The sequence below is a fragment of the Thermobia domestica genome, unplaced genomic scaffold, assembly GCF_964235325.1.
Source record: "Thermobia domestica unplaced genomic scaffold, izTheDome1.hap1.1 HAP1_SCAFFOLD_149, whole genome shotgun sequence".
In the NCBI taxonomy this organism is placed as follows: Eukaryota; Metazoa; Arthropoda; class Insecta; order Zygentoma; family Lepismatidae; genus Thermobia; species Thermobia domestica.
This window is the reverse complement of record NW_027655897.1, coordinates 42,920-52,688: the sequence shown is the minus strand read 5'-3', so window position 1 is coordinate 52,688 and position 9,769 is coordinate 42,920. Positions and strand designations below refer to the sequence as shown.

General features: G+C 35.3%; 1 protein-coding gene across 5 annotated transcripts in view; it reads left to right on the top strand.

The window, feature by feature from the left end:
• The first annotated feature begins 1,916 nt into the window (after nucleotides 1-1,916).
• The window catches only part of LOC145676398 (uncharacterized), a 31,718-nt gene continuing 23,865 nt past the window's right edge, over nucleotides 1,917-9,769 (top strand). For 2 of the 5 annotated variants that reach the window (XM_081747249.1, XM_081747248.1), the window contains exons 1-2: nucleotides 1,917-2,273; nucleotides 9,053-9,249. In XM_081747249.1, coding sequence (XP_081603375.1) covers nucleotides 2,219-2,273; nucleotides 9,053-9,249 — 252 coding nt within the window. In that variant the 5' untranslated portion in view covers nucleotides 1,917-2,218. Of the gene's footprint in view, nucleotides 2,274-4,383; nucleotides 5,336-5,661; nucleotides 5,745-9,052; nucleotides 9,250-9,769 lie in introns of those variants that run through there. The other 3 variants (XM_081747250.1, XM_081747251.1, XM_081747252.1) reach the window with 3 other exon arrangements.

The following is a 9,769-nucleotide window of genomic DNA, read 5'->3' as shown; positions in this document are numbered from 1 at the left end:
ATTCATGAATAACAGTACATTAAATAAAATATTTATTAAAATAAAAACATTACTTGGAATTGTAGAAATCACAGATATACGCACTAATGTTTTGCTTCCAAGACCAGTATTCTTTATTAATTCATTGTTCAAATGCGGTCAAAAGGCTGAGTAAAATTGGCTAACTTCTAATGGACGCTACTAGGCCAAATAAATTTGTAGAACACTTTGTGAATCCCACTCAGAAAAAAGTTGCAAACCTTTGATGAATTATCAGATATCCAAAATAGGAATACTGGCTATAGAATAATGAAGTGGGCTACTAATTGCTTAAATAATAAATATAGCAAACTATTCTAATTAATAAAGCTCGTAACGCTTATTACCATTTTATTGTTAAGATATACCATTTGATATACCATTTTATTGTTAAAGTTGAAACTAAGTGTTCACTGCATACAGGCCAGTAAGATTATTAAGAATTAATGTTTAAATATAAGGGAATATATAGCCTTACCTGTAATAATGATAGATAAGGTAAGAGCCAACATACCTTTCCCAGATTGTTGAATCAAAGTTATAAGTGAATCGACAAAAACAACAAAATATCTTCTACCTGGCAATCTGCTCAACTGACTGTCACCAAATTTATGCTACACTTTTCCAAGTCTCTCCGCTATCATGCCTGTTTTCTAACAGGCTTCCTTGGTCATAAACTTGGATGTTCGGCATTACCTCAGTGTTTGCGAATATCCCGGTTTCCCCTACTTCTTTCATTGTTGAACTATCTTTCCCTACAATTAAAGAATAATTTGCTAAATGTACTATATCTCATAGTGGACTGTTCGTTTGCATATTTTCCTGGTGAATGGCTTCAGCCATTTTGGATAATTTAGTTAGATAAGGTAATTTATATTATTCTTAATCCCAGCAACTTACCCCTAAAACCAATAAGAAATACTATGTATACAAAATTTACAAATATTCTTAAAAACAACTAAGTATAGTTGTCTACGTCTGACACCAATGATATTATTTAACAGTACAAAAAGAATCCTGATTATAGTTTTTTTTTTCAAAATGTGTGTATTCTTCAACACCTGCAAAGTTGTTATTTAAACTGCTGGATATAAACCCATCTCGACTGAATAACTGTTAAATTAAATCAAATTATATTGTATTGTTTTCTTATATGATAGTAATCACGTTGTTAGTTGTCTCACTGATTACTAGTGACGTAAAAGTCTTATAAATAAAATTTGTACAATTATTTTTAATGTTGATTATAATTAAGTTATTTATACACTTGCTAAGCTTGATTTTATACTATATTTCTCTAGTTATAGCTCTAATAAGTAGATAATTATTAGAAGAATTTTCATAATCCTTGATTTCCCTCACAAAACATAGACACGTAGAATTTTTTTTTAATCTTTCTAGTTTCTTGGATGGAGACTATTTATTATTCGCTTATTTTGAAGTAAATCTTGATTATGTGTGACAATACTTTTCATTACTGTATTAGAGATGATTTATGATACAATGAATTGTGATTAAAGTATATGGATAAACAACCAAAAGAACTATAAAATTGATTTTTTTAAAATACATCACTACGTCCGCACGACCCCTACGTCATCTTGTAGCCTCGAAAATGTGTGTGGATTCTTGTATAAACCTTGTGTAGCTATGAATGTTTTATATGCATAGACTAGACTATGTTTATTTTATATTCGGCTACCTGCGGAACTCGCCCCCAAACCCCGACACTTGCCTTACCTACACCTTGTACTTCTCATATCCCTCTAACATTATATCTGATCTTAAGAGATTTCGAGATATAGCCATCTTATTATAGCAATTGCGATCTCTAACCTTCCCACATTTTTCCCTTCACTCAAAAAACAAAATGGGTTACGTGTACAATAAAATTATAGTTAAACGGTATAGTCAAAGTAAATTGCTGCTCCAACTGAGAAAATTTGTGAAACAACCTGGTGCTGTGTTCTAATAATCATAGCGGTTTTGTTGTGAGAATTATAAAATATAGTTAATCATTTTATAGTTGCGTGCACAATGTGTATTGTTCATATTTTGTCCTTTGAACACAACATGAAATGCGAGTGTGCTACTCTGGCAATACTGTGAGTTGAACCAACCAGGCAACCAGGCTGACCTGGCGCGGAAGAGTTTGTTTTTGTTGTATTGGGATGTTGCTTCGACCCTTGACGAAAGGAGTATGGAGGCATTCTTAGAAAGAAATAATCTCAGCACATACATCAAGATATTCAAAGGTAGGGCTTTATTTGTTTTGAGTTTTTAATATATGTTAAAGTAGATCTTATTAAAGAAATGGTCAAGTTATTCAATCTTAACAACTGTTCACTTAGCAAATTACTCGGGTCATCTTAGCAAGTATAATTTTTACGGAAAAAAGAGCATTACTGTCCTTAAACTGTATATCCCGTACTTAGGATCGTGTACGTTTACTTTCGGTAGACCATCCGAAATAATTGTTGGGAAAATATAATTCTTTCACAAATTGGTAATGGTATACAACAGTACCTCATGATGTATGCGCGTGGATACTTCCTACTGTTGCACTACGTATAAAAATGATTTTATTACATTTAGAAGTAGTAAGAAGCATCCACGTGCACGTGACATGCGATATGTGCTTCAAATCCCCCACATATACTCATACACTACGTACAAGGGCACATTATTATTCTTCGCATACCATAACACAACGCAAACCGACGTACATTTTATTTTATATTACTCAGTAATTAAATGAAAGTCGCCTTGTTACCTCATTTTCAAGTTCCTATATCCTCAATGAATAATCCTTAAAAGACTGCACTTCGTGAGTCCTCGCTAAATGATGAGGCACTGTCGTATACTATATCCCACAAATTTCCTTCTTATTATAGCCTAAAACATTTGCGTTGGGCGACATGAAAAGCTACTTCGCACAGATAAAATTCAATTGGGCCACCAGAAGTAACTGTTGAAAAATTATACATCTTTTACGATTTGTGCTACGCGGCCACTAAAAAGCCTAAATGTTTACCCTATGTAACCGAGTCAGGGCAGGCCGAAGCTACGTTCTCAGGGATGAGGCGCGTGAACGATGGTGAATATACATCAGTGGGAAAGGGTAACTAAGGGAGTCATCCTTCGTATGCCCTCCCTTATTTTATCCGTCGTAAAGCACTTGAAATTATTTTGCACTAGTAAGCCTAAAATACATCTGGGCATGTATTTTCGGTAATTGTTTAGCGATGGGGCCAACACTAACAAAGTTAGAAAACAATATGTACTGCGGGGCTCTAACCCGCCTTCACTTGCTAACGTTACCTCGGAATGAAATGTTATTAACCTAACCTAACCGAATGTGAATAGAATATCGCAAAAATTCGGTTGAAAAGTTGCCCCCGTCCCCAAAACTGAACAATTCCCATACTTTCTTTTAGCAATTCATTCATTTTTTTCGATTCAGTGAATCTATTCCTTTGGTTCGTATATATATATATATATATATATATATATATATATATATATATATATATATATATATATATATATATATATATATATATATATATATATATATATATATAACTAATCTCTTCTAGTTGTATTGGGGCCGCGGTGGCTGAGTGGTAGAGCGTTCACCTCTGGTGCTTGGGGTCCCGGGTTCGATCCCAGCCTCCGCCAAGTGAACTTTGTGGTGGACAAACACCGCGTGCGTGGGTTTTCTCGGGGTTCTCCCGTTTCCTCCCACTTTCTTCATTTCACGATTTTACTCATCTCTCATCATCACCGTCTCCTTTAGCCTAACCGGCATAAACGTGGGACGTAAAACTTACAGATTTCATTTCAATTCCGCTCCACATTCCTTGCTATACATGTCAATCTTACGCAACGTTTAGAACAGAAAATGAAAATGAAATGAAATCTTTGAGTTTTACGTCCCACGATTATGCCGGTTAGGCTAAAGGAGACGGTGATGATGAGTAATGAATGAAATGCTGGAATAAAGAAAGTGGGAGGAAACGGGAGAACCCCGAGAAAACCCACGCACGCGGTGTTTGTCCACCACAAAGTTCACTTGGCGGAGGCTGGGATCGAACCCGGGACTCTACCACTAAGCCACCGCGCCCCCCAAAGGGGCGCAATTGAATGCAATGTTTGAGATTAAATGAATATTTTTAATAGCTAATGTTATATTTGGTGTTATTTTCTGAGTAATGTCTCTAATTTAGGTGGCATACATGCTTATGCAGCTTGTCCATTTTAAGCACAAAATTCGAAACGATCAAGGCCATCCACAATAGTGCAAGGGTTACTAGTACCACAATCTTATTTTCTAACACCCGATCCTGGAATCGATTCATTATTTATGATACTTGAGTTGACACTGGTTAAAATTGGATACCTTACACCCCTCGGGTTGGGGAGTATAATCATGAAATAAAAATATCAGAAACGACCAGAAAATAAAACATATATTACTCCAAATAACAAAAATTTGTGTGGCCAGGCTCGTGCACACTCACTAGAGAGTCAGAACTCATGCGCATTGTGGTATCGAGCACCGGGTGGCTCTGGCAGTCTCATTTACAAGATGAATATTACAGGAATTTTTATATTTCAGCACTCGATCGCAGAGCTTGCTACTTAATTTCCTCATACGGAAAACAATTGAACAAAAGTTAAGCTTCAGAAAACCTATATTTCTGAAATAATTAACCATTTCAAAAGACTGCCAGAGCCATCTTTTCCTCGATTATTGCGATCTCTTGCTAACTCGCGTATACGTTTAGCTGTTGACGTTACATCTCTGTCTTGTTATTTTCAATTTGATACTACTATATTTAACAACACCAAACTAATATGACGTATACGTCATGCATTATATGACGTATAAAGTGTGCTTTCCTCTATCCTCATTTATACGTATACTCGCCACCGCGGACGCGCCTGCTCCTGTGAACGCACCCGATAATAATTAAAGGGATGGTAAGGATAATGATCGCGTAAGTTCAGACTCTCTAGTGAACGTGCACGAGCCTGGCCACACAAATTTGTGTTCATTTGGACTATATGTTTTATCTATTGGTCGATTTTGGTATTTTTACTTCGATTATACCCCTCCCCCGCCCTCAGGGGTGTATGATATCCAAGTTAAGCCAGGGTCAACACAAACATTATAAATAATAAAAATCGGTTCGATGGTGGGATGTTAGAAAATAAGTTTGTGGTATTAGTAACCCTTGCAGTTTTCTAGTACGTTTTCAATTTTGTGGATAAGATTGGTTATGCAGTTTGCAATTTTGTACTTTAGTGAGAAGTAAGTAATATGTATGAGAGATGCAGCTGAATTGTATTTATTGTATTTATCTATGTGAGTTTTATGGGTATGTAGTTATGGTCATATATATATATATATATATATATATATATATATATATATATATATATATATATATATATATATATATATATATATATATATATATATATATATGTATGTGTGTGTATGTGTGTGTGTGTGTGTGTAATTTATACTGTTGGAGTTTAGGAGAGCTTTTTACCTCAAGCTCATAAAAACTAATGTATTATTTAACTTGTTTTTGCTACAAGAATTCCGATATAATAGTTTTGAGTTAACTGCTGTATCGGCGGACCAATCTTAGAAATTTTACCAGATGAATTCTAGAATTTATTTTGCTTTATGTGGAAGGGTGATTGAAAGTAAGGTGAGGGGAATAGTTGAAGTTAACAAAATACTTGTTCTTGTTAGTTGTTTTTGATGTTGTAAGGGGCAGTGTCTATTGAGGCGAAAGGGACTATTTAGCGGAGAGGTACACTTGTTATGATTATGGGAAAGGCAGTGTGAAAAAGGTGTGTAAATCAGAAGTGTAACATATCGTGTTTGAGTTTTATCAGGTTATACGGAAATAAGGAGTGGAAATTCTTAAAGTTGTGTGATGGGCATAGTATACTTAACAGTCGAACAGTTTATGTGTGGAAACGAATTCAAACCACAGGAAAGAGCAATATCTAACATTTAATTTTGTACTTTTTTGAATCGCATTTAGTCCCCCCCCCTCGCCTATTCTGCACACAAGTCATGCATTGTATGACGTATAGTGTGTGTTTTCCTCTATCCTCATTTATACGTATACTCACCATCGCTGAAGCGCCTGCTCCTGTGTACGCACCCGATCGCTATCGCTGGCGCCCACCTGCCGCAATTCTGCCCAACGCGGTTAGATGACATTCGTGCTTTTAGAGTCCACCTTGCACAAGTTGGTTTGTATGTCATACGTCCACACTGTATTTCGAACAGTAAGCACTACTAAGTAAGCCAGGGTCACAACCTAGTATTTTGGGGTAGATATTGAGTAATAATCTTTTTTTTATTTATTTATTTTCGTGTGGTCTGGCATACAGCAGTAATGCCTTGTGTTTTTATGAGTTTTGTTCTAGAACTTGCTGGAGTTGGAAAATTTCGTTGTTCCTGGTGTAGTATTTCCTTTTATTATTTTAAACATTGAATATCTGAAACATTGATTAATTTAGGACATTAATTATTTACGGACTGCTACAGACTGTTTTACCAAACGGAACATTACAGGTAAAATACGATATTAAATTTTGATGGTGAAAAAATTAAAATGAATATGTACGTTTTTCCTGACAATCAACAGTATGTAAAAGTTAATTTACAGATAATAAATAGGAGTTCATGCGTATACCCACCATCGCTGATATGATTGCTCCCTACGGATGCAGCCCCGCGCTAACCCGCCTGCCTACCACTTTCGCCCTGCTCTGCCCGAGTTAAGTAAAATTCATGCTTTTTATCGGCCACCTAGCATAGGTTGCTTTGTGTTTTCTGACAATTATTTCTGGTAACAGAAAGTGTTTGTTTAGGTATCTGGGGCCTACCTGGACGTAACCAAATCTACTCTAAGTAGGCCAATCGACAACATAGTTTGCGAAAACAGTAATCCTATTTACGTATATTTAATACAGTCGTGTGTAGTAGTAATGGCAAAATTATTATTTTTTGTGCTACAGTTTCGTTTTAGTCACATGGCGATGCTGAAGAAAGTGAAAGCGGCTACCCTGAGGACCCAACGATAAAAATACTCCTCCCCTTTTGGCTTTCAGCCCGCAAATCTGCCTCCGCTTTACATATTTGCCCGTCATTACATTTGAAGTAATTTTTGAAGCACTTTTGAGATACCCAATAAAGTAAACTTGTTCCGCCACTTTGTTTGTACAGCGTTACCTAAAAATATCAATAGGTTAGATTAGATCTGTTTTTCACCTTGTAATCAAGGGGTCCAGGTATCGATTCCCGGTGGGGCCCTATAAATTATCTCATTTGCAAAGCGAGTAGTGATTAGGATGTCAGTTGAAACAGGAAGGCTTTTAGTGTTCATTTAGCACCCATAGCTTCTTAGAGGCTGAACTAACGTGGGAATCAGTGTACGTTTTATCAGGGTTGGCTGGTTTAAACCAAGGTGGTTTAAACCAAGGTTTAAACAGCTGGTTTTTTCAAAAAAAAACCAACTGGTTTAAACCAAAAAACAAAAAAATGTTCGTAAAAGTGTAAGTGTTTGTAAAATCTTGATGAACACACATTTGTGGGTTACCACGTTTCACTCCCGTATATTATTCGTATTGTATTCAGACCTAAATTCCCCATTCATTACTCAAAAAGATTATACTACAAAAGCAACTTTTTTTTTTACAAGTTTATAAATGTTTATTTTGTGATTTTTTGTAGTTATTATTATTGTTATGTAATTGTAATCGAAGAAAAATTCTAAATATTGTTTCGTTTCAATGTTTACTATTGATAAAATACATCGAAAATGCCGTACTTTGTGTGTGTGTGGGGGGGCGTCATACAGACCCCACGAGAGGCATTTAGTGAAATGAGAAGTATCTTTGGTATCTATTTATGTATAAATGAGTCTGAGCCAAAGTGGACTCAAATAATTCGTATCTTTAATCACTTTTCTTACTGATTATTTCTTTAATTTGTACGAATAAAAGTCGTTGTTAACTAACTTGAACTAGATTAGTTCTTCTGTACTCCGTCGTACTTTGAAATTGTTCATATGTAATTAATTCTGTGTAATGGTTTCACTTGTGCAACTGTTTATCTTTTTGTCCTTCTGAAATGACTCTTGACAGTTATATTAAGAAGCATGTAAAGATCAGTACAACGTATTTTTTTTTTATCAGGATTCCTTCGTGAGTGAGTCGGCAGACGTATCGCATTTGTGGCCAATTAGTCCTGGTTCCGAGTTCAAATGGAGGACAATTTCTCTCGGATGTAACTCGAGAAGCGGTTTTTATTCCGCTTTAAGCTTATGTGACCCCTTCCAGCATAACCCGGTTGTTGCATAATAACATCAAGGCGAAACAAACTTATTTTTGTCCATATATGATATGAATATATAGAGCAAATCATTTAAACCATATAAACCTGGTTTAAACCAAAAAAACCTGGTTTAAACCAAAAAAAACCGGTTTTTTGGGGTTTTTTTAAATAAAAACCATGGTTTTTGCCAACCCTGCGTTTTATAGTAGGATCTTATTTTAGTTGCATGGCGGAAAACGATTAGATCATTTGAAATTAACATTTCGACCAGGATATTTATGATGTTACTTTGATTAAAGTGCGTATTCTAAGTGGGAGCTGGAAAGTCAAAATTGGTACGAAAAGTTGACTATCTCACGATCTTTTCAAGCTACGAAGATGAAACTTGAAAGATTAATTGCATATTAAATATAAGTGGACGCGTGTCCCAGTGGTTTTGAGAATTCTCATTTTAAGGGAAAGAAGAGGGCATTTCCTATGATTTCTTCATGTTGATAGCAATGCTGCCTGTTGTTTCTGATCACATCAGAAGGAAACGGTTGAACAATTTGAGATAAATGTATGAACATTTTTTGTGCCCACCGTAAGTCTGTTCTTATCATTACTTTGATTCAAGGGCCAGTTTTAATACCTTAAAAATCATCACTGAATTCGTATTTACAGATGAAGAAATTGACGACGACACGTTCCAACATCTCACTCCGGATCTTATAAAGGAGTTAATCCCAAAGGTGGGTCCACGAATTAGATTTATGAAGAGCTACGAGAAGTATAAGGAGGATATGAAATTACACCAGCCGATATCTTGTTCCACTCCAGTGTCAGAAACAACGGAAAGTAGTAGTTCTTCTGTTAATGAGGTACGAAATTCAGCAGAAATACAGTTAATTAACTAAGTACGTTTTTTAGGGTATTTGTTCGAGCTTCCCCAATTAGTAATAACAGATACTTTATCAATACACTAATTTTAATACAGCGCATTTCCTAAAAGCGAAAATATCTAATTCATTTGTTAATATTCATAACTGTTGGATCACACTGATGACAATCAAGTAAGGTACAATATGTACTCATTTTTGTACTAAGTTTAGCTCCAATCAGTTCATAATTGTTCCTGTAATTTTGTTTTTATTTACAGACTCTCTTGTGTTGCATATCAACTGAAGGGCATTGCAACAACTTTAAAATGGGCCGGAAATTAGTTTTATATGACTGAGGGTTACGGACTTATGACAACTTATGTATATAAAACTGCGGAATTTTTTGTGGGGTTGGGCAATTTTCAAAAATATGTTTAAAAGTAAAAAAAAAAAAAAAAATGGACTTCTGTCTCACCGTGTACTAAAAGTTAAGTGAATCTGAAAGGTTCAAGCTTAGTGT